The sequence below is a fragment of the Ornithorhynchus anatinus genome, chromosome 19 (assembly GCF_004115215.2).
Source record: "Ornithorhynchus anatinus isolate Pmale09 chromosome 19, mOrnAna1.pri.v4, whole genome shotgun sequence".
Classification (NCBI taxonomy): Eukaryota; Metazoa; Chordata; class Mammalia; order Monotremata; family Ornithorhynchidae; genus Ornithorhynchus; species Ornithorhynchus anatinus.
This window is the reverse complement of record NC_041746.1, coordinates 19027861-19053662: the sequence shown is the minus strand read 5'-3', so window position 1 is coordinate 19053662 and position 25802 is coordinate 19027861. Positions and strand designations below refer to the sequence as shown.

General features: G+C 44.6%; 1 protein-coding gene across 1 annotated transcript in view; it reads right to left on the bottom strand.

Moving 5' to 3' along the window:
- REV3L (REV3 like, DNA directed polymerase zeta catalytic subunit) overlaps positions 1-25802 on the bottom strand; it is a 211016-nt gene that overhangs the window by 122589 nt on the left and 62625 nt on the right. The window contains exon 2 of the mRNA XM_029047173.2: positions 1803-1992. Within this exon, the coding sequence (XP_028903006.1) occupies positions 1803-1992 (190 nt within the window). The remainder of the gene's footprint in view (positions 1-1802; positions 1993-25802) is intronic.

The window sequence follows — 25802 nt, the reverse complement described above, 5'->3', positions numbered from 1 at the left end:
GAATAAGAGTTTTTCAAATAGGGTTTTTTTCCCACAGAACAAGGGGTCAGGAACCTGCGGAGGTGGGTCTGTTCTGAAGCCTCTCCCAAGTTGCAACAGGTTTTGTTCATTCCATCCAGGTCGTCTCTGAACAGACCCCCAGCCCTACAGGATAGACCCCAGGACCAACTGCTATGCATCTTCGTATTCTCAAGGCTTGGAAATTTCCAGCATTAGTTCTTGGGGTTCTGAGGCCCACCTGGGCCTAAACCTACACACTTAATAATAACGATGGCATCTGTTAAGCACTTACTATGTGCCAAGCACTGTCCCAGGCGCTAGAGTAGATAAAAAGTAATCAGGTTGTCTCACGTGGGGCTCACAGTCTTAATCCCCATTTTACAGACGAGGTAACTGAGGCACAGAGAAGTGAAACGACTTGTCCAAAGTCAGACAGCTGACAAGTGGTGGGAGGTGGGATTAGAACCCATGACCTGTGACTCCCACGTCCAGGCTCTTTCCACTAAGCCACGCTGCTTCTCAAGCAATTCTTAAGCAATTCTAGGAGCCTTGGAACCAGCCTGGAGTGTAGAGGTGCAAGACTGAGTCTCTTACAGTTTGGTGGCACGCACAGCAGCCGGAGATCAATAATAGGAAATTGCTCACTGCTTCTCCCTTGGGATCACTGCCTAGATCAGTCAGTCCGCTGTATTTACTGTTTACTGTGCGCAGAGCACTGCCCTAAGCACTCGGGAAAGTACATTAAAACATGCAAATTCCCTGTCCACAACGAGCGTACAGTCTAGAGGGACAAGTTTACAGTCTGGAGCTTACAGTCTAAGCCTGAGTTACTCTCTAGTGGAGATCTGGCCTACAGTTACTGCAGGACAGGAGGGGCTGCTTCAGAAAAACTCCCAAACTCCGGCTGCTCAGTGTTAATATTCGAAGACAGCTGACAGCAGTGAATGAAGAAATCTCTAAAACAAATGGTGAGGAGAAGGGAAGAGAAGAGAGGAAACAAGGGAAATATTGATTGAGGGAGGAGAGGGGAGGAAAAAGGAAAACATTTCAAACATCTAACAGGACTAGGCTTCTAATAACTTCAAATACAGCTCTGTACAGGCCAAAGCCTCGACCCGACCCGATTTGCCGGTCACATCACGACAAACTCACTTTTTATACCGGGCAGACTTCGACTGCCAAGGGTCTGGCAGAAGCTTTGAAATGTACAGAGCAAGATAGTAGTTCTGCCCTATTCTACCACAAGTATTGATGTCACAGGACCGGGTAGAGCTCCTTCATTCAGTCGTATTTATTGAGCTCTTACTGTGTGCAGAGCACTGTACTGAGAGCTTGGGAGAGTACACTATAACGATAAGCAGACACGTTCCCTGCCCACGACGACATCTTTCGCCCATGATGTAAATAGGAAAGCTTTTGCCGGGCCCGCCGGAAGCAGACAGGTGATGCAGATAGGAGCGGAGACCAGTGTCATCGTCCATCCACTTTCAGGGGCCGCGGCAACTACGCTGGCAATTCAAAAGAAAAGTGGCGACTGTTTCCACCTCTGTCACCTGGGTGGCCTTCTGCAAGGATGACATAAATTGCCTTTCTCTCCTCCACATTTCGGTGGACTCACGAGACCACAGAGAGAGAGAGGACTCTTCCACGGTAAGAGTAGCAGTGATAGAACTTGGCGTGCTGAGAAAAGGGAAAATAACCAAGTAACACCCATGCAAGTGACAACTTGCGTTTCCTCGTCTGGCGATGCAATAGCACAAAGATGAAAGGCGTGCAAAAAGGGAGTTGAGTCGTATACTTACATTCCAGATACTAAGGATACTTTGAACACATGCTGAACAGTAGAAGACGGGTTGCCTAAAGCCACATTAAGTGCTCTGTCAATACTGAACGCCACCTGTCGAAGATAGCTGTCTGGCTGCTGTCCGTAGCCATCGTACGGCACGTAGAGGTACGGAAAGATGCCGTGCAAATGAAGACACGTCTTTTGACCTAAAATGGAACGTGGTGAAGAAAATAAAAGTTTTAACTGTGGAAGATTTCTCTTCACAACATTTCCATCACTGATAGTTACGAGATCTATTCAGGCCGCGGAACTAACGTTTTGGTGACTCGACTGAGCTAAAACCATAAAATTAATTCATTCATTCAATAGTATTTATCGAGCACTTACTATGTGCAGAGCATTGTACTAAGCACTTGGAATGGACAATTCGGCAACAGATACAGACAATCCCTGCCCATTGACGGGCTTACAGCCTAATCGGGAGAGACAGACGGACAAAAACAAGACAACTTAATCGCAATAAATAGAATCAAGGGGATGGACACCTCATATACACCTCCCTTCAGGTGCGGCTAGAACCAGCAGATGGGGAAAGGGAAGAACAAACAAGAAACAATGCTTGCTTTCACTGCTAAATTGCTAGGAGATGTGTTTTAAAAAACAAATGACCCAGAGTGTTCTTTTTAACCACAAGAAACTGGTTGGGAAGAGGGAGGAAAATACTTGGAGGGTCAGGCCACCTTCACAAATTTTACATTTCATAAAATGAATATCACTATAAAAATGCCAAAATACGTATTTTTTCCCCAATACAAATTCAGAATATTTTTGAATGGCTCAGTGGAAAATCTGGCTGCCATCATTTGAGATCTGCAATAAAAGAGTTTTTTGGAGTCCAATTTCTCAAAGTGACAGAAGCCCCTGGTACCAGGGTCACTTTAATTCCTGGGCTGAAGGGTACATTGTCTTGAAGCCTCATGGGTTTCCCTTTTCTGGTCCACAGGCAGCTCCTCCTCCTTTCCCCGCACTTTGACAAACACATCTGAGAGTAGCAGATAGGGGAACCGGCTCCTGAAACCAAGGCTACATGCTTTCTGCGATGGAGGGCCAAGAGAAACTTTGGTCTGGATTGGGGCAAACAGGTTTTCTCTGTTCTGGCCCCATTGGGATGTGATCTGGTCCCGTCTGGGGAGGGGAGAAAGGGAGGAGGAGAGGAAGTAGAAACACAAAGGGAAAGTGTAGAAAAAGATTGGCATAAGGAGCACTTTCGTTCCTTAGAGCCGATTTTTGTTCTTAAAAGCTTATTTGCTTTTTTCAAACACAGTAATTTGCTTTGTTAGCCAAAGAAAACTATTTTGGCTTACACTCTCTCTTATTCACCTAGTTTTCTTTTTACACAGATGACACCTCCATGCTTACATGATATTTCCAGCAATACATCCAAATAGGCTGGCACTGGCAGCCAGTACGTAAAGTGAATCAAAATTTGGGAAAGCACGTCCAACAGAATAAGATTTGTATACTCTGAACTGCAGCATCCTGATCTGAACTAACAAATTCCACCCTTCTGTAAAATTCCAGTTTACACTGCTGGCGTACTAGTTCCAGCTTCTAATTTTAGTAGCAAATTTACTCCCACATAATTTTTCTGGAATAGAAGAAATTCTTATTTTGTTAATAATAGCAAATCCTTCAGATATGTTATTCTACCTTTAAAGAATGTTAGGGCTTCCTACAAATAATCAGTTCTGTGTTCTTCAAAAAAAAAAATCCAATCTGCAATAGGCTAATCAATTCAAGAAAATGCACTTAACCAGCTCAATGTTCATGTGACGAACCACTTTAATGAACAGGCAGAGGAATACCATTTGACCCTCCTAGCCAGCAGTTCAGGATTCCATCAAGTACCTGATCTTTCAGCTGACAAGAATTACACTGGAGTATTTTTGAGCTTGAAAAATGAATCTACATTACAATGCTACTATTGTTTTTATTAAACTATTTTCTCGATGAAAAAAAATTAGCCACGTTACTGGATCCATAGTCAATCTTTCTTAGAAACTGAGAATGGTACATGCCAGAAATGGCAAAAGAATAGATTCTCAATTGTTTTCCATTCTTCATTGTGTTACCTGGTGCTTGCACAACATATTTCTATTCTTCATTACCTAGATAGCAAAACAAGGAACTGACACATCCCCTGCTCACAAGGAGTTAAGATTCTAGTGGGGGACCAGTGATTCACCCTCAGAAGACATTCAATAAAGACTTCGAATGATTGATTGATCTCAGAATTTGCACCTTGCCCAAATATTTGTGTCTGGGCCAAGCTGTGAGACCAGAAATAACGGGAAGTAAGATTCCCCAGAACGGATCTAAATCTGGACAGTTGTCTAGGGGAGGCAGCATTGGCTCCTTTTAAAAACTTCCTCCCTCCTCTTATTTTTTTCTTAGACTGTCTTTCTATTCCTGCTGTCATCATTATTGAATATCTACTGCTTTCCACCTTCCTCTTTAATAAAGGAGTCAAAATTACTTGTCATGTATTCCAGGCCTCATGTCTGCTCAGCTTTTTAGTGAAAGAAAAGAAGAATCAAGAATGAGAAACGGGTAAATGGGCATCCTACATAAAATCGGTGCCATCCGTGGGATGTGAAACACTTCCAAGTTACAACTGCCATGTGAGGAAACAGGTTTTGGGCCGACCAAATGTTCAGGTGTGTCGGACAAGTTAACAGTAATAATAATAATAATAATAATGTTGATATTTGTTAAGTGCTTACTATGAGCAGAGCACTGTTCTAAGCACTGGGGGAGATACAGGGTAATCAGGTTGTCCCACGTGAGGCTCACAGTTAATCCCCATTTTACAGATGAGGTAACTGAGGCACAGGAGAAATTAAGTGACTTGCCCACAGTCACACAGCTGCCAAGTGGCAGAGCTTGGGATTCGAACCCATGACCTCTGACTCCCAACCCCGGGCTATTTCCACTGAGGCATGCTGCTTCTCCATTTTTCAAAAGATAATAAAAAGAGTAGTAACGATAGCATTTATTAAGCTCTTGCTGTGTGCAGAGCGCTGTACTAAGCACTGTGAAAGAGCATACAGGTCAAAATTAACCCTGCCCTCAATGGGCTCACAACCTATAAGGGAAGCATCCTACATATCAGGTTCAGGGAAACGAAAGGAATCGGCGAAGCATTTGGCGACAGTGACCACTTCGGGGCAGCCATGTTAGAACAAGAAATTCCAGCTATGACTAACAGCAAATGGGCGTTTATTAAAGACACCGTCTACCTGGCAGCTATCAAGACTTCGAGTGTGGAAAAGAGTGATCTGATATTTGCCAAGACTGGTTTGGTAAAAATTATTCCTATTTAAAGAAATGAATGACTTCCATCTAAATAGGAAATGAATTAAGACCAACTCGCAACTCCTCATAATTGTGACACAACAAGAAGGCAAACTTAATCTCTGGTGAAATATGGAGTTCAAGCCAGGAAACACAAGATCAAACCTGTGGTATCAAAGATGAACAGATCCAAGGATTTTTTTTTAATATGCAAGGACCATATGAAGCACTGGGATAGATAAAAAGTCATCAGATAGGTGCAGTCTATGCCCCACATAAGGCTCCCAGTCTTAATACCCATTTTTCAGATGAGATAACTGAGGTACAGAGAAGTGAAGTGACTTGCACAAGGTCATAGCAGAGAAGTGGCAGAGTCAGGATTAGAACCCAGTTCCTCTGATTCCCCGGGCCAGACCCTATCCACAGGCCATGCTGCTTCTTTAATGCACTCTCACAATCACTTTCTACTAGGCCATGTTGCTCCCGACGGGTAGTAGTCACAGCATAATAATAACAATAATAATGATGGTATTTATTATTTATTCATTCATTCAATAGTATTTATTGAGTGCTTACTGTGTGCAGAACACTGTATTAAGCGCTTGGAATGTACAATTCGGGAACAGATAGAGACAATCCCTGCCCATCGACGGGCTTACAGTCTAATCGGGGGAGACAGACGGACAAAAACAAAACAACTTAATCACAATAAATAGAATCAAGGGGATGTACACCTCATTAACAAAATAAATGGAGTATTAAATAAATAGGATAATAAAAATATATACAATTGAGTACAGTGCTGAGGGGAGGGGAAGGGAGAGGGGGAGGAGCAGAGGGAAAGGGGGGAAAGGGAGCTTAGCTGAGGGGAGGTGAAGGAGGGGGGCAGGGAGGGAGCAGAGGGACAAGGGGAAGCTCATTCTGGGAAGGTCTCTTGGAGGAGGTGAGCTCTCAGTAGGGCTTTGAAGAGGGGAAGAGAGTTAGTTTGGAGGAGATGAGGAGGGAGGGCAGTCCAGGGCAGTGGGAGGACGTGGCCCAGGGGTCGACGCCGGCATAGGCATGAATGGGGGATGTGGAGGAGGTAAGCGGCAGAGGAGCGGAGCGTGCGGGATGGGCAGTAGAAAGAGAGAAGGGAGGAGAGGTAGGAGGGGGCAAGGTGATGGAGAGCTTTGAAGCCAAGAGTGAGGAGTTTTTGTTTTGTGCAGAGGTTGATAGGCAACCACTGGAGGATTTTAAGGAGGGGAGGGACACGCCCAGAGCGTTTCTGCAGGAAGATGATCCTGCAGATCCTGATTTGTTAAGCGTTTACTATGTGCCAGGCACTGTACTAAGCACTGGGGTAAATACCAGAAAATCAGATTGGGCAGAGTCCCTGTCCCTCGTAGGGCTCACAGTTTCAATCCCCATTATACAGATGGTGAAACTGAGGCCCAGAGAGTGAAGTGACTTGCCCAAGGTCACACAGCAGACAAGTGGCGGAGCCGGGATTAGAACCCCTAACCTTCTGACTCCCAGGCCCGTGCTCTACCCACTACACCATGCTGCTTCTATTGAGTAACCAACTTGCTTTCTGTGCATCCAACTGGGCACTTGGAAAATACAGAATAAAAAGCGACACATTCCCTGCCCACAAAAACCTTACACTCCAACTAAATGAGTAACAATGAATTCGTATATTTGGGAAGATTCGATACTGAAGCTCGTTGTGGGCAGAGACCATTTCTACCAACTCTGTTTTACCGTACTCTCCTGAGCCTTGCTACAGTGCTCTGCACATAGTAAGTGCTCAATAAATACCACCGATTTATTGATTGATGTCAAGAACATTATAATGAAATCCTGAGCACGTTTTCCACCCGGTCTTCTCCAGTCATAGGCGACTGGCCAAACTGTAGAGAGGTGACCTTAATCCTGATATATGAAGGGGTAACCTCGGCAGTTGAAGTGGTACAAAATGGAAACCACCCGAACTTGATAATAATCCTGCGGAATATTATCTTTACGAGCTCAACGTATGGAAAAGCCAGAATACTTAAAAGACCGTAATCACCATTTTCAAGAAGCAGCATGGGCCTGGGAGTCAGAAGAAATGGAGTCACACCTGACTCACCGCTCCCTTGAGGCCACAGCTCCTGAGTCTTCCGCCTTCCCTGGAGCCCCAAGATGCTGGATGCCGGAAGGCTTCCTTTAACAACCCTTAGAACCCTGAGAAGGCTCTGCTGGCTTCTAACTAAGGACCGTTCACCACCTCTTCCAAACCCAGGGAGGACCAAATAAGAATAAATTTCTTATTTTTAGGGAATAAATAAGACTCATTCATTCATTCAATAGTATTTACTGAGCGCTTACGATGTGCAGAGCACTGTACTAAGCGCCTGGAATGTACAATTCGGCAACAGATAGAGACAATACCTGCCCATTGATGGGCTTACAGTCTAATCGGGGGAGACAGACAAAAACAATAGCAATAAATAGAACCAAGGGGATGTACATCTCATTAACAAAATAAATAGGGTAATAAAAATATATACAAATGAGCGGACGAGCACAGTTTCGAATCATCTTGGAAAATGATGCTCAGCTTTTATATCAATATCTATAGCTAGATATCAATATCTATATATGTCTATATATATCCCAGACTAAGTCCCCCTTTTCCTCTGCTTTCCCTCCCCATCACCCCAACTCGCTCCCTTTGCTCTACCCCCCTTCCCCCCGCATAGAACTTGCGTATATATGTACATGTTCATAATTCTATTTATTAATATTAATGATGTGTATGTATCTGTAATTTAATTTATTTATATTGATGCTATGGATGCCTGCTTACTTGTTTTTATGGCTGTCCCCCTGCTTCTAGACTGAGAGACCACTGTGGGCAGGGATTGTCTCTATTTGTTGCTGAATTGTGCTTTCCAAGAGCGTAGCACTGTGCTCTGCATATAGTAGGCTCTCAATCAATACGACTGAATGAGGAAAGAATGTATACACACATATATACACACACACACACACACACACACACATATAAATGTATAAATAGTGCACACCACTTAAAATTAGGAAACAAAGAAGCAGCTAGAGAGGTATGGATACAGGATCCTGAACAAATAAGATTAAGAAAGACATGCCACACAGCCACATCAGTAGAAAGATACAGAAGAGAGTGGGACAGAAATATTCTTCCAAATTTTTTTGGTTCGGTGAAATAAGCCAACATTTGTTGAACCTGGTATACACACACTAATTCAAACTAGGAGTTGAGGAGAAATAATATGTGACATATTGGGCTTTAGATACAGGAGTGGAAGAGGTTTGTTGGGCAGTTTTCTGGAGGAAGTGAGGTATAATTTCAAGGAGGGAATGTCAGTCAATCATATTTATTGAGCGCTTACTGTGGGCAGAGGGCTTAATCAGGAAAGGCCTCTTGGAGGAGATGTTTTTTCGATAAGGCTTTGAAAGGTGGAGAGGGTAACTGTCTGTCGGATATGAAAAGGGAGGACATTACAGGCCAGAGGCAGGACGAGGGCGAGAGGTCGGTGATGAGACAGACGGGATCAAGCTACAGTGAATAGGTTGGTATTAGAAGAGTGAAGTGTGTGGCTGGGTTGTAGTAAGAGAGCAGCGAGGTGAGGTAGGAAGGGAGCAAGGTGATTGAGTGCTTTGAAGTCGATGGTAAGGAATTCAAGGAGGGAATGGCGACTAATAATAATTATGGTATTTGTTAAGCGCTCACTATGTGCCAAGCACTATTCTAAGCGCTGGGGTAGATTCAAGGTAATGAGGTTGTCCCACGTGGGGGCTCACAGTCTTAATCCCCATTTTACAGATGAGAAGTTCACACAGAGAACACAGAGAAGTTCAGTGATTTGACCAAGGTCACACAGCAGACAAGTGGTGGAGTCGGGTTTAGAAACCCCGACCTCTGATTCCCAAGCCCGGGCTCTTTCCACTAAGCCACGCTGCCAGTTGAGAGAGCGAGGCTTGGGAATGGGGAGAGAACAGGGATTCAATCAATCATATTACTGAACACTTACTGATTGCAGAGCACTGTAAAGCTCTTGGGAGAGTACACCATAACAGAGATGGTAGACACGTTTCCTGCCCACAAGAAGTTTACAGACTAGAGTGGGAGACAGGCATGAAATAAATTACAGATATGTCCATAAGTGCTATGGGGCTGAGGGTGGGGTGAATAAAGGGGGCGAGTCCAAGTGAAAGGGTATTGCTGAGGAGAGAGAAGGCAGGTCAGCTGAGGGCTTAGTCAGGGAAGTGCTCCTGGAGAAGATGAGATTTTAAAAAGGTTTTAAAGGGGAAGAGTACGGTGGTCTGTCAGATATGAAGGGGGACAGAATTCCAGGCCAGGGCCAGGACATGGGCAAGGGGTTGGCAGTGAGATACACGACTTCAAGGTAGAGCGAGTATATTGGCGTTAGAGGAGCGAAATGAGCATGACGGGCTGTAGAGAATTAGCGTGGCTCAGTGGAAAGAGGACGGGCTGAGGAGTCAGAGGTCATGGGTTCTAATCCTGGCTCTGCCACCTGTCAGCAGTGTGACTTTGGGCAAGTCACTTCACTTCTCGGTGTCTCAGTTCCCTCATCTGTAAGATGGGGATGAAGACTGTGAGCCTCACGTGGGACAACCTGATTACCTTGTATCTACCCCAGTGCTTAGAATAGTGCTTGGCACATAGTAAGCGCTTAACAAAGACCAACATTATTAATAGTAGTAGTAGGAAATTCGGGAGGCAAGACAGGAGGGGGCGGGGTGATTAAGTGCTTTAAATTCTGGAAGGAAGTTACCAGGAACTAAGAGTCTGTATTGGGAAAGAGTAAGAGGAGGAGAGCTTTGACCCCACGGCTCCCTCCAGTTATGGCTCCATCTCCCTCCTACCATCCCTCTCCAAACTCATCGAGCGATTGCTTCCACCGACTTTCCTCCAATTCTCTCCTCGACCCCCCCCAACCTGGCTTCGGTCCCCTTTACTGCCACAGAAACCGCCCTCTCAAAAGTCACAGTGTGGTTCAGTTGAAAGAGCCTGGGCTTGGGAGTTAGAGGTCATGGGTTCGAATCCTGGGCTCTGCCACTCGTCAGCAGTGTGACTGTGGGCAAGTCACTTAACTTCTCTGTGCCTGTTACCTCATCTGTAAAATGGAAATTAACTGTGAGCCTCACGTGGGACAATCTGATTATCCTGTACCTACCCCAGCACTTAGAACAGTGCTCTGCACATAGTAAGCACTTAACAAATGCCAACATTATTATTATTATTACACCGTTTGCATGTGGATAGATGTCAGCAATGAATTAGATATGACTGATGACCCTCAAGACTGTAAGCTTGTTGTGGTCAGGGAATGTGTTTGTTATATTATTATACTCTATTCTCCCAAGCTCTTACAGTGCTCTGCAAGTGGGGCCTGGAACATCCTCCCTCCCCAAATCTGACAATTACTCTCCCCTCTCTTTCAAAGCCTTTACTGAAGGCACATTTCCTCCAGGAGGCCTTCCCTGGCTAAGCCCCCGTTTCTTCTTCTCCCACTCCCTTCTGCATCTCCCTGACTTGCCCCCTTTGTTCTTTCTGCCCTCCCAGTCCCACAGCCCAAATGTGTAATTTATATTAATGTCTGTCTCTCCCACCCTGTAGACTGTATGCTCATTGTGGGCAGGAAACATGTCTGTTTACTGTTGTACTCTCCCATGCACTTACTACAGAGTGCAGTAAGCGGTCAATAAATATGACTGAATGGATGAATGAGTGACTGGAGTGGGGCGGGACAGGAGGCAGGGAGATCAGCAAGGAGTCTGATTAAGTAATCAAAGCAGGATAGGATAAGTGCTACGATAAGTATGGTGGTAATTTGAATAGAGAGGAAAGGGTGGATTTTAGTGATGTTGTGAAGGTTGAACCGACAGAATTTAGTGGCGGACCGAATATGTGGGTTGAATGAGAGAGAGGAGTCAAGGATAGCGCCAAGGTTATGGACTTGCGAGACAGGAAGGACGATGAATGAAGTGACGGGGGAATCGGGGTGGATAGGATTTGGGTGGAATGATAAAGGAGATCCGCTTTAGACATGCTAAATTTGAAGTGCCACCAGGATATCAAAGTAGAGATGTCTTGAAGGCAGGAGGCAATACAAGACTGTGGAGAAGGAGAGAGATCAGGGCTGGAGATGTACATTTGGAAATCGTCTTTATAGGGGTGGTAGTTGAAGCCATCGGAGTGAATGAGTTCATCAAGGGAGTGGGTGTAGATGGAGAACAGAAGTGGACTCAGAACTGAACGTTGAGGGAAGCACCCCGTACCACCCCCCCCATCCCCTCGCAGTTAGAGGACGGGAAGCAGAGGAGGAGCCCACCAAAGAGACTGAGAAAGAGCAGCCAAAGAGCTGTCAGGTTGGATAGGAGAAGGAGTGGTCGACAGTGTCGAAGACAGCTGAGAGATCAAGGAGGATTAGGATGGAGTAGAGGCCTTTGGATTTGGTAAGGAGATAATAATGTTAGTATTTGTTAAGCGCTTACTATGTGCAGAGCACTGTTCTAAGTGCTGGGGTAGATACAGGGTAATCAGGTTGTCCCACGTGAGGCTCACGGTAAATCCCCATTTTACAGATGAGGTAACTGAGGCACAGAGAAGTTAAGTGACTTGCCCAGTCACACAGCTGACAAGTGGTAGAGCTGGAATTCGAACCCATGATCTGACTCCCAAGCCCGGGCTCTTTCCACTGAGCAATGCTGCTTCTCTTAGTGGATAGAGCCCAGGTCTGGGAGGCAGAAGGTTATGGGTGCTAATTCTGGCTCTGCCACTTGTCTGTGTGGCTTTAGGTAAGTCAATTCACTTTTCTGTGCCTCGGTTACCTCATCTGCAAAATGGGAAATAAGACTGTGAGCCCTAGGCGGGACAGGGACAGTTTCTAACCCGACTTGATTGTATCTTCTCCAATGCTTAGAACAGTGCCTGGCACACAGTAAGCACTTAACAGATACCCAGATTATTACTATTATTATGTGGTTCTTAAGATGCTTAGGGATTGAAAACAGTAACTGACAGGGGCCAAGAGCAAAAGTCAGGATAGGCCCCCAATGAATGAGGATATAGAAATAAAGATGATAAGAGAAAAAGGTTACATGCTCAGGTGCAAACAACAGTAAGATGCTCAAAGAGTTAATGAAGAAAATGAAAGCATGCAGTACATGTGGATTGTATCCAATTTTTTCAGTGGTGTTAGAAGGCTTTTATGCCTGTGAAATATATGGCTCTGCAGCAACAGAGCTTTACGGTGACAAGCTGGAGGCCAGATATATATCTTATTACTCTTCGAGAGCCCTGCCTTTAAGCACAAATGGGTGACTGCAGAGCTTGATGTTCTGTTCTCTTATCAGTTAAGCAGAAAGGAGATGAGGGAACAAAAGGGGGCGGGGAGAGGAGTATGAAGAAATCAAAATGATTCCCACATTTTCCGTTCTTTCTTTACACTGCTTTGGGATTTTTCCACATGTTTCTGGTCACGGATTTTTTGGAGTTGCATAGGATCCTGAAAGGGTTTCATTTAACATAATAATCATCTGCACTCTGTTTTGCACATGCTACTAATAGGCCGAATATTTTCATCTCTTTTTTAAACAGTGAAAGATTTTTATGTTTATATTATTCTTGCATACTTCAAATTGACCAGAACCCGCTCTCCCTATCTCCTCAGACTGTAAGGCATGTTGGGACCGAGACTGTCTGACCTGATTATCATGGATCTACCCCAGTGCTTAGTACATAGTAAGCACTTGATAAATGCCATTATTATGTTTTATTATACCTAGGAATTATAAAACAAAAAAAACATAAAGCTCCCCTTTGTGGAAAGAAAAGAATAGGATCCAAGTGGGTTGAAAAATCTCAAATCCCCAGGGTTAGGTTGACTGTAAAATCTTGAATTTAAGACTTGCTGGCAGTCTTATGTGTTGAATCAAACTGAAAATTTATTTCCCTCTTTCTGGGCAAACTTTTTTAAACGGTCTATTTTGTTCCACGCATGCACATTTTTTTTTTTTTTGAAAAAAGGATCTAGGTGAATCAAAGTTCACATACAATGCAGACACCAAAGAGTATAGCAAAACATAATTCTCAAATCCTTCTATGGTAATGTGCCCAGAAACCAGTGCTGAGTGAGGCTATCCAAAGTTCAAAGGAAACTAACTTGGATGAAAGGTCTTGGTTATTAGGATTACTGAAAAGAAATCAATAATTCTCAAAACTTTTGTGGTGTTTGTGGGATTTTTGGTTGGATTCTGCTGCAAGGTCCATGCAGTGTAGTATGTCAGCACACAGCGTTCCATTGATCTCAAACCTCATGCTGGAGATAAAAAAAAAAAAAGAAAACGAAAACTACTAAGAACAAGCAAATAACTTCAAGAAAATGTGGGCTTTTCAGCTTCAGTGTAATAAATCTAATTAGTGTTTATTAACCCAGGCCAAAAATAAAGTCCTAGTTTGTAGAACTGGAATTGTTTTGGTTTCCAATCTTTGTCAGAATGGCCACCCACAAACAATTTTTGAAGCATTTCTGCCAATTAAAAACCAAGGCATTGAATGTATAAAAATAAAATGAATGCACAAGACAGAGAGATCAGGGTTGAGGACGTAGATTATCCCCTACATTCCACAGAAACCACCCTCTCAGAGGTCACCAATGATCTCCTTCTTGCCAAACCCAATGACCTCCACTCCACCCTAACGCTTCTTGACCTCTCAGCTGCCTTCGACACCGCCGACCAACCCCTTCTCCTGGAAACACTAACCAACCTCGGCTTCACTGATACTCTCCTATCCAGGTTCTCTTCCTATCTCTCTGGCTGCTCAGTCTCTTTCGTGAGATGATAATAATAACAATAATAACAATAATAATCACGGTATTTGTAAAGCACTTATTATGTGCCAGGTTCTGTACTAAGTGCTGGGGTGGGTACAAGCAAATCAGGTTGGAAACAGTCCCTGTTCCACATGGGCCTCACAGTCTTAATCCCCATTTTACAGATGAGATGAGTGAGGCACAGAGAAGTGACTTCCCCAAGGTAACTCAGCGGATGAGTAGCGGAACGGGTATTAGAACCTAGTCCTTTTGACTCTCAGGCTAGTGCTCTATACCACTAGCCAAGATTGCTTCTCTTTCTCTGTCTCTGACCTCCTGTGTGTATGTATGTCACTCATGGTCCCCTATTCTCCACCTACACCCAGTCCCTTGGAGAACTCATTCCCTCACAGGGCTTCAGCTATCAACTCCACGCAGATGATTCCCAAACCTACATCTCCACTGCGATCTCTCGCCCTCTCTACAGTTTTACATTGCCTCCTGCCTTCAAAACGTCTCTACTTGGATGTCCTGCCGTCACCTCAAACTTAACACGTCTAAAACAGAACTCCTTATCTTTCCACCCAAGCCCTGTCCTGCCCCTGACTTTGCCATCATTGTACAAAGCACCACCATCCTTCCCGTCTCACAAGCCCGGTTACTTTGGTTTTATCCTTAACTCCTCTCTCTCATTCAACCCCCGTATTCAGCATACCTCTAAATCCTGTCGGTTCAACCTTCACGACATTGCTTAAATCTGCCCTTTCCTCTCTATTGCAACCACCTTAATCCAAGCCCTTATCCTATCCTGCCTTGATTACTATATTAGCCTCCTTGCTGACCTCCCTGCCTCCTGTCTCTCCCCACTCCAGTCCAAACTTCACTCTGCTACCCAATCCTTTTTCTACAACAAACACTGAGGCCTTGTTTCCCCACTCCTCAAGAACCTCCAGTGGCTGCTCATCCACTTCCGCATCAAACAGAAACTCCTTACCATCAGCTTTAAAGTACTCCACCATCTTGCCCCCTCCTACCTTACCTCCTTGATTTCTTACTATAATCCAGCCCACACTTCACTCCTCTAACACCAACCTACTTACTGTATCTTGATCTCCTCTATTTCACCGCCAACCTCTCGCCCACGTCCTACCTCTAAACTGTGAGTTGGTTGTGGGCTGGGACTGTCACTCTTTATTGTTGTTTTGTACTTTCCCAAGCACTTAGTACAGTGCTCTGCACCACAGTAAGCACTTAATACGACTGAAGTGCCTCTGTCCAGGGGTGCCCTCCCTCATCATATCTGACAGACTCTTCCCGGCTTCAAAGCCTTATTGAAGACTTATCTCCTTCAAGAGGCTATCCCTGACTAAGCCCTTATTTCCTTTTCCTCCCTCTCCCTTTTTCGACTCCCTGATGATAAAAATGACAGAAGTGAAAACAGCTCCAGGCACTGGAAACACGAAACATGACTGCACAACAAGCGACCGTCTTTAAGTGTGTGTACATAACCCGGCTGTGACTCTGGGTTCCATAAGGATCTTTTCAGAAACACATAAACCCAAAGGTGAACTTCACTGTCAGTGGTGGTTTCTGTGAACAGCCGATTCTATCTACTCCAAATTTACCGATTACAGTGAACTTAATTCTGCAGCCTTTAAATACCTTAGGAAAATGATACATAAGATGTTGTTAAAACATTAGAAATATAAGTGAAAGACAAGGTCAAAATTTAGAGGCTTCCCGTCACATTACCACTTACCCACAGAATCATAATTTGCTAGTCTTTTTGGTCCCAGTAGCTCAGAATAGAGTGAAAAGTCACAAGGAGGAAAATGGAAATTCTTTGGGAGGAGAAAGGAAATACACTATATGAAAAATAGCTTTTTACCCACATTTGCTCTCCTTTAATGAAGCTCCATTTTATGACACAGGCCTTATAAGTAAATGGATTACTGAATATATAAATTTTGTCTTCTTCCCCCTATATATATATATATATATATATATATATATATATATAAAGTTAGGCTCCTAGCATTCAGCTTTGCTTGTTTTAAGAGTATTGTTCCCACACTTAAGGGTTTAGTGTCAAAAACCTAATTAACATGATTCTGCCCCCTAGACTGTACACACCTTCTCTAGATGGTAAGCTCCTCTTTCAATAGTATTTATTGAGCGCTTACTATGTGCAGAGCACTGTACTAAGCACTTGGAATGTACAAATCGGTAACAGATAGAGACAGTCCCTGCCCTCTGAGGAGCTTACAGTCTAATCGGGGGAGACAGTCAAGAACAATAGCAATAAATAGAATCAAGGGGATAAGAGAATCAAGGGCCTCTTTTAGACTGACTGTTCGATTGACTGATGGATAAAATGGGATATTTTAAACGCACATTGAGAACCCTCACCTGCTTCCCTGGGGAAGGAGAGAGACTATTCATATTGATCAGCTTGTCTTTTGTGGGGGTTTTTAAATGGTATTTGCTAAGTGCTTACTTTGTGCCCGGCACTGTACTAAATTCTGGGTAGATAACCAAGTTGGACACCACTCATGTTCCACGTGGGGCTCACAGTCTTAATCTCCATTTTACAGATGAGGTAACTGAGGCACAGAGAAGCAAAGTGACTTGTCCAAGTTCCCACTCCGGACAAGAGGCAGAGCCGGGATTAGAACCCAGATGCTTCTGATTCCCAGGACTATGCTCTGTCCACTAAGTCACGCTGCTTCTCAAGAGTTCTGCAACTCTTGAGGGTAAGAAGCTCAGCTGAAGCTAAAAAAATGGAGAGTTGTTTTCATTAAAGAAACAAAGCTCAACCAAAGAAAATATCGTGTTAAACGAAACTGCAAATCTGTTTCCTGATTTTATCATCCACCAGGCAGGTACTACTCCCCATTAAAGCCAAAATCAGCTCCTACATACATTTTAAGAAATGTTTCCCAGGTTGCTTTACCAGTATAATTCTTTTTGTACTAATCAAGCTCACATGTTCCTTAGCAGCAGTCAATCAGTTTTCTGAAGGATTTACCTTCATTCTGGAAAATGTAAATCCATACTAGATGTTGGAAAAGCACACTTTGCTGCCAGAAGATATCAAATGCTTATCTGGAATATAACATTGCCATTTACTGGTCATGCCCAAAAAGCCAGCTGCTTTTACTCTGCTAGACTGCATCCTCAGGCTTGGCTTCTGCTTAGCTGATCCTGCTTTCCAGATATCCAGGACTCTCCCATGTTTTTCTTCTTTAAATAATTACTCCTTCCTTAAAAAGAAGCCTGGGAAACAAAATTTTCCCTTTTTCCACAATCAGGTCATCTTCCCTTTTTACGGGGACCACTTAGAGCTGAAAGCATAAAGAGACTGGGGGCTATAGACAGGTCAGAGATAGAAGGGGGCAAAGAAAAGGGGAGGGGGGGAATGGAGGAGTATATTCATTCATTCATTCAGTCGCATTTATTGAGCACTTACTGTGTGCAGAGCACTGTATTAAATGCTTGGAAAGTACAGTTCGGTAACAGTTACAAGTATTACCATTACAAGTACGGGAAAGAATGAAGGAAAGAACACTGGAAGCTCCTGGAGGGCAGAAATGGTGTGTCTGCGTGACTTAGTGGAAGGGGCACAGGTTTGGGAGTCAGAAGACCTGGGTTCTAATCCCGGCTCCGCCACTTGTCTGGGGTGTGACCTTGGGCAAGTCACTTCACTTCTCTGTGCCTCAGTTACCTCATCTGGAAAATGGGGATTAAAAGTGTAAGCCCCACGTGGAACAACCTGATTACCCTGTATCTACCCCAGTGCTTAGAAGAGTGCTTGGCACACAGTAAGCGCTTAACAAATGCCATCGTTATTATTATTATTACTCTCCCAAGTGCCTTCTGCACACAGTAAGCACTTAAAAAATACCAGTGATTGACTGACTGATTAGGGTGGAGTAGAGTGGGGGGAATGGAGAGGAGTAGAAGGACGGGGATGCATGAGCCGTCTCCTCTGTCGTCGCTCGTTACTAAAATTCCTGTACACTTTAAAATCCCTCTGTTGCTCAGCCCCAGCCAGCCAGGAGAGCTCTGGGAGTCAAGCGGGAGGTGGGGACCAAAGGTGGAAGCCTGTGGCAAAATCCCAGCCACTGAACCGGGCCCAAATCAGCCCAGGGAGGTGATGGGATTAGGAACGTCTGGGAGCATCTCTAGTTGTCCCCTGACCCCAAAGACGTAGGAGGCCTTGTTCTCCGTTCCCTAAGCGCTGGCAAGATCATCCATCACCATCACAGCAAATGACAGAGAGGATAGACGCCGGGCCTGGGAGTCAGGAGGTCGTGGGTTCTAATCCCGCCTCCTCTACGTGTATTCCGTGTGGCCTTGAGCAAGTCACTTCACTTCTCTGGGCCTCGGTTACCTCATCTGTAAAATGGGGATTGAGAGTGAGCCCCACGTGGGGGGGGCACTGTGTCCAACCCGATTTGCTCGTATTCACCCCAGTGTTTAGTACAGTGCCTGACGTAGTAAGCACTTAACCAAGACCACAATTATTATGATAAAGTGACATTTAGGGCTAAAAGAGGATTCATAACAGTCCCATCACATGGAGACTCCTGATCTCTCAACTCACTCCACTTATCCCAATCAATCAAAGGTATTTATTAATAATAATAATAATAATAATGTTGGTATTTGTTAAGCGCTTACTATGTGCCGAGCACTGTTCTAAGCGCTGGGGTAGACATAGGGGAATCAGGTTGTCCCACGTAGGGCTCACAGTCTTAATCCCCATCTTACAGATGAGGGAACTGAGGCACAGAGAAGTTAAGTGACTTGCCCACAGTCACACAGCCGACAAGTGGCAGAGCTGGGATTCGAACTCATGAGCCCTGACTCCAAAGCCCGTGCTCTTTCCACTGAGCCACGCTGCTTCTCGTGCTCTGTATTAAGCACTTACTACATGCAGAGCACTGTATTAAGCACTTAGGAGAGGCCAATTCCTTGCCCACAACAAGCTCACAGCCTAGTAATGACACCAGCAGGGCCCTAACGGTTGAACGATATCGAATAGAGCCCTTTTCAAAGTGCTACCCCGGGGAGGCAACAGATCATCATCATCATCATCTAAGCACTGAACAGTGATAATGAGAAGCAGCATGGCTTAGTGGAAAGAGTCCAGGCTTGGGAGTCAGATCACGGGTTCGAATCCCGGCTCCGCCACTTGTCAGCTGTGTGACTGTGGGCAAGTCACTTCACTTCTCTGTGCCTCAGTTACCTCATCTGTGAAATGGGGAGGAAGACATTGAGCCCCACGTGGGACAATCTGAACACCTTGTATCTACCCCAGGGCTTAGAACAATGCTTGGCACACAGTAAGTGCTTAACAAATACCACTATTATTATTATAATGATGATGAGGAGGATTATTATCTATCAGGAACCTTCCTTCCAGAGCACCATGCTGGGAGCTGAGTACATACAAGTAAAATTTATGATCGTTGCCCTTATAGCTTAACGGGACGGAAACGCAGAGCTCATAATGCAGACGACTGCTAACATCAAGGTTCTCCGGGACCACTAAATGTGTTAGTTTTGTTGCCATGGGACGATTCCTACCGAGGTTTGATGGATGCTGCAGATTGGTTTTGCCCTTTGCAGAGTTTGGTCAAAAATACTTATTTCTGTTGGAGAGATAATCTCATAAAAGAAAACGTAACCCAGCAGGCTGCTATTATTCGAGTAAACAAAACAAATAACAAAAGCTATTGGGAAATAGTGTATACGATTGGTGGCCATAACATGTACATGGGCAATTTGCTGTGCTATTTTTAAAGTCTCAAAAGATTTATATTGTAATTGTCTGAGACACTGGCTTTTTTCCCCAGAACATTCATTCGGAAAAGTACCACTGGGGAAAAATACGGCAGCTGCAGTGTAGCGCTCCGGGAAGAGAAAATCGTCAATAACTAGGTTACCTCGGTTGAACTCTAAAAACTAGCTACCAAGCTGGGCCTAGACACTCTGAAAGGAGGAGAGTCACCGGGCGAAACGGTCACCTAGGCAGGTGGAAGAATATACGAATGAACTCTAACGACAAAGTCGAACTGGAGCTACGCCAACCTTCCGTTCGGCAGCCATCGGGGGAATGTTTCCTTCAGGAATGACTAACGTCAACTACCCATCAGAAGGCAGACGTAAACAGATGCCTGTCCTTGGAGAGTCTTGGGGACCCCTCTGTGCATTCCGCGGTATCCCCCCTGGATCACCGGCAGCCTTGGCAGATGGCAGCAATTGGAGGCAGCAGGCTACCTCTTCCAGTCCCTGCAGAGCAAGGTCTGCTTATTAAGCAAATTGGGAAAATGGTGATTCGGCAGACATTTCTCTCTGGCTTTTCTTTGAACAGGAAAGGAGATGGCTTTGCGCTTCCGATACAAATCCCCATTCCACTGTTTAAATCTGCGAGCGTGAGGCAGTGGGAAAGGTCCCAAAGAGCCCATAGAGAAGCCTCTGAAAAATGCACCATCATATATATTCATTCATTAAACAGTATTTATTGAGCTCTTACTATGTGCAGAGCACTGTACTAAGCGCTTGGAATGGACAATTCGGCAACAGATACAGACAATCCCTGCCCATTGACGGGCTTACAGCCTAATCGGGGGAGACAGATGGACAAAAACAAGACAACTTAATCGCGATAAATAGAATCAAGGGGATGGACAACTCATATACACCTGCCTTCAGGTGCGGCTAGAACCAGCAGATGGGGAAAGGGAAGAACAAACAAGAAACAATGCTTGCTCTCACTGCTAAATTGCTAGGAGATGTGTTTCAAAAAACAAATGACCCAGAGTGTTCTTTCTAACCACAAGAAACTGATTGGGAAGAGGGAGGAAAATACTTTGGGGGTTCCAAAAGGACAATTAACAAGATCATTAATAAAAACAAGGTTTAAGTTCCCAGTTGCAGAAATAAACATACACGACGGAAAGCATTCCTTGAGGGATTGACTCCAAATCATTTATCCCTACTAGTTTTGTGAAGTCTAAAATTTTAATGCTAAACATTTGTACCAAGGAGGAGTATCATATTCCCCTCTTGCCAAAAATCACTCAACTAAAACTTCTGATCTTTGAAATGCAAAACATAGGAAACACAGACAGACTAAATCTACCCTGGAGATATTAAACCTGTGAGCCACCTACCAAACCGCAGCATGGTCTAGTGTAAAGAGCCCGGGCTTGGGAGACAGAGGTCATGGGTTCTAATCCCAGCTCCTCCTTGTCAGCTGTGTGACTTTGGGTAGGTCACTTCACTTTTCTATGCCTCAGTGACCTCATCTGTAAAATGGGGATTAAAGGCTGTGAGCCCCACGTGGGACAACCTGATTACCTCGTATCTTCCCCAGTGCTTAGAACAGTGCTTGGCACATAGTAAGTGCTTAACAAATACCACCATTATTATTAATACTATTACAAGACTAACCACAGTAAGGAATTTTACTGGAGCCAGAATCGGCGGCATCTCCTTTATGTACTAAATCAAAAATTTTGTTTTGTGTAATTACAGAGAAGTCACATGGCCTGGTGGAAAGCGCACCTATCTGGGAATCAGAGGACCTGGGTTCTAATCCTGCTCTGGCACTTGTCTGCTGTGTGACTTTGGGCAAGTCACTTAACTTCCCTGGGCCTCAGTTACCTCATCTGGAAAATGGGGATTAAGAGTGGGAGCCCCACCTGGGACACGGATTGTGTCCAACCTGATTAGCTTGCATCTAACCCAGTGCTTGTTACAGTGCCTGGCACACAGTAAATACTTAAATACCATTAAAAAAACCTCTAAATGTCCATCCATCTTTTCTATTGACCACCAACTCACTGATTACAGGATCGACGTGCTGATTACAGGGTCAATGTATCTAGCTATGCAGCTCTCTCCTCAAGCTCTCTTGTCTGCTCAGCAACATTCCTTCTCCTACCCTAATGATTCCCATGTCCACCGTGTCCACCGCTTTTCCAGACCTTTGAATTCCCTCCTAAAACCTTCAAGCTCCCCACCTAACCCCTCTCCTGCCACAGTGATCTTGAAGTAGCATGGGTTCGAATCCCAGCTCTGCCACTTGTCAGCTGTGTGACTGTGGGCAAGTCACTTAACTTCTCTGTGCCTCAGTTACCTCATCTGTAAAATGGGGATTAACTGTGAGCCTCACATGGGGCAACCTGATTACCCCAGCACTTAGAAGAGTGCTTTGCACATAGTAAGCGCTTAACAAATACCAACATTATTATTATTATCCTTTGCTGACAATATCAAAACCAACGGGGTAAGATCACCAAAGTCTCCTGCTCATCTCTCAAATTCCTCCCCACCTCCACAGATAATCTCTCACCCTTCTTGGCCATCCCCCACGAGGAGAACTCCCACTTGCTTTCAAAATCTATCCCTTGCACCTGGGATTCCAACCCTGTCACAGCTCATCTTCTAATAACACCTGTGCCCATTCTTTTTCCTGCCCTTGCTGCCATCTCCAGTTGCTCACTCTCTGATGGTTTCTTCCTATCTGCCTTCAAACATGTTCATGTCTACCCTATTCTCAAGCAAAACAACCAAAACAATCACCTCTGGATCCCACTGAACACCCCCCCCACACACACAATTACTGTCCCATCACTAGCTTTCCATTTCTGACCAAACCCCTCAAAAGGGCTACACCTGCTGCCTCCACTTCCTTCTGCCCCAACTCCATTCTTCATTCTCTACAGTCCTGTTTCTCTCCACCTCACTCCCCCGAGACAGCTCTTTTCCAATTCCCCAGTGTCCACTTCCTTACAAATCTAGCAGCATCTATCCTAATTGGCCTTCATTTCTCTCTTCTCCGAGAACTCCCCTCTAATCTTGATTTTACAGGTATGGTTCTCTCCTGGTTCTCCTCCTATTTCTGACGTTAATCTTTCTCACTTTCTTTCATGGGCTCTTTCTTCTCCTCCTACCCCTTAAGGTTCTGATCTAATAATTATGGTATTTGTTAAGCACTTACTATGTGCCAAGAGCTGTATTAAACACTAGGGTATGTACAAGATAATAATAATGGTATCTGGTAAGCGCTTACTATGTGTCAGGCGCTGAACTGAACGCTGGGACGGATACAGGCAAATCGGGTTGGACACAGTCCCTGGGATGCATAGGGCTCCCAGTCTTAATCCCCATTTTACAATGAGGTAAATGAGGCACGGAGAAGTGAAATGACTTGCCCAAGGCCACACAGCAGACAAGTGGCAGATCCGGGATTAGAACTCATGACCCTCTGACTCCCAGGCCCTTGTTCTATCCCCTACTCCATGCTGCTTCCCTATTTAGATATTCAGATATCTAGATATTCAGATTGGACAGAGCCCCTGTCCCACATGGGGTTCGCTGACTTAATCCCCATTTTACAGATACGGTAACTGTGGTTTAGGGAAGTGAAGTGACTTACCCAAGGTCACACAGCAGTCAAATGATGAATTCAGGCTTGGAACACAGGCCTGTGCTTTTTCCACGAGGCCGAGCTGCTTCCCGCTAGGCCACGTCCCCTTCTCTTTTCTCATTACACTCAGTTCCTTGGTGCTCATCCAATCCCATCTCCGGGTGGATGACTATTAAATCTACTTCACTAGTCCTAACTTCACATCTCCTCCTGCCTCACACCAGCTCTACCTGGATATCCCCTGACAGCACCTAGGGCTCAATATGTCCAAAACTGAACTCTTCATCTTCCCTCCCAGATTTTCACCTCCACCCAGCTTTCCCAACACACTTGGGACAACACAATCATTCTTCCTGCCTTTGAAGCCCACGATCTCCACCTTATCCGTGACTCTCCCCCTTCTTTCAACTCCCACTTTTAGTCTATTGCCAAACCCTGTCAGTCTTTCCTGGGCACCTTTCCTAGATTGACCTCTTTCTCTGCACTCAGAAGGCCACCCCATTGATCCAGGTACTTGTTTGTCACATCTGGACTTCTTCCATCTGGTCAACCCTGCCTTGATTCCTCCCCATCTCCGGTCAAGTTCATTCTACTGCTGACATCATCTTTCATCCCTCTCCCCTTGCCACAGAACCCACCGATGGTTCCTTTTTCTTTCCCACATCAAGCAGAAACTCTGAACTATTGGCTTTATCACCTCTCATGCTCTTGTCCACTCCCTTTTCCCATTCCACCGGCCCCCCTGCACCACTGTACCTCATTCTCAACCCTCCTGCCACTTTTCGAGTAATATGTGATGGAAAATCTGTACATATATTATAAGCGTTCAAGTGCCCGAGTGGCAGAAAGGGGCTGGAAAAGCAGTTGGGGGATGTAAAGGGGGGAGATGAGAGATTAATCGGGAAGATCTTCTGCACTAAATGTGATTTCAGGAAGGCTTTGAAGACAAGGAGAGTTGTCTGCCAAACTGAAGGGGGAAGGGGCTCTGGGTAAGAGGAAGGATGTAGAGGTTCGCATTCTTATTTAATGTGGTTTTTGTGTGGGAGAGAGAAGTTTAGAGAAAAGGCTAGAGGGAGTTTTGGAACTAATGCTGTTATTAATATTTGTGTAATCCCTTCTCTGTGATAACACTGCACAGTACTGAGTTCTTGGGGTTACTTAAAAAAAGGTAAATTGAAGAAACTCCCTACAGGCTTCTAAGGGGCTGAGGCTTAGCCAGCATTTGAGATGGAAAACTCTATCGCCGTGTTCTTTAAAGGGCCCCACTTTACCTGCCATCTGCTCCCCTGGGATTTAACAGTATTTATTAAGCATTTACTATGTACCAGGGACTGTACTTAACACTGGGGCAGGTACAAGATAATCAGGTTGAACACAGTGCCTGTTGTACATGGGTCTCAGTCTTCATTCCCATTTTACAGATGAGGTAACGCAGGCACAGAGACATGAAGTGGTTTGCTCAAGGTCACACAGCAGAGCAAGTGGCAGTGCCAGGATAAGAACCCAAATCCGCTGACTGCCAGGCCCATGCTCTTTCCACTAGTCCATACTTTTTCTCTTGGCCTCCATATGTATACCTGTGAATATATGTATATTATGTGTATATATACACATGTATACATATACATATATAGGTGTGTGCATATACACAAGATATACATGCACGTGTGTGTGTGTGTGTGTGTGTGTGTGTGTGTATATATATATACATATATATAAAACGTTGGTAGTTGTTAAGCGATTACTATGTGCCGAGCACTGTTCTAAGCGCTGGGGGAGATGCAGGGTAATGAGGTTGTCCCATGTGAGGCTCACAGTTAATCCCCATTTTCCAGATGAGGGAACTGAGGCCAGAGAAGTGAAGTGACTTGCCCACAGTCACACAGCTGACAAGCGGCAGAGCCGGGATTCGAATATACTATATATATATGTATACATCTCCATATATACACCTACCTTCAATTTTATGTCCCAATGTTTTACTCTGATATTATTGGCACCAAAATCAATAACATTCTTCTTTTCCAAAAAAGCTTATGTACTCTTATTAATGTTCATAATGGTCAAGCACACCCTCTTGCTTTAGGTTTCAGCAGAACAATCTCTGTAGACGACTCAAATAAACACATTTATCTACTTCAAAAGATTTTCCGTGAAACACTGGAAAACTTAGCCACACCGTTTATTCTGAAGCACAAACGATGAGGCTCTACAAGGAAGGTGGTTAACAAATCCAGAACCCCCATTTCGGCTCTCTTCATCGTCCTCAGTTTTCAAAGTAAAAACCTAATTCTTCTAAAAGCTTTCTAATGGTAATCTAATGGAGACTTTAATTTGAAATGTAAAACAAATCAGAATCACATGCTTCACTGCT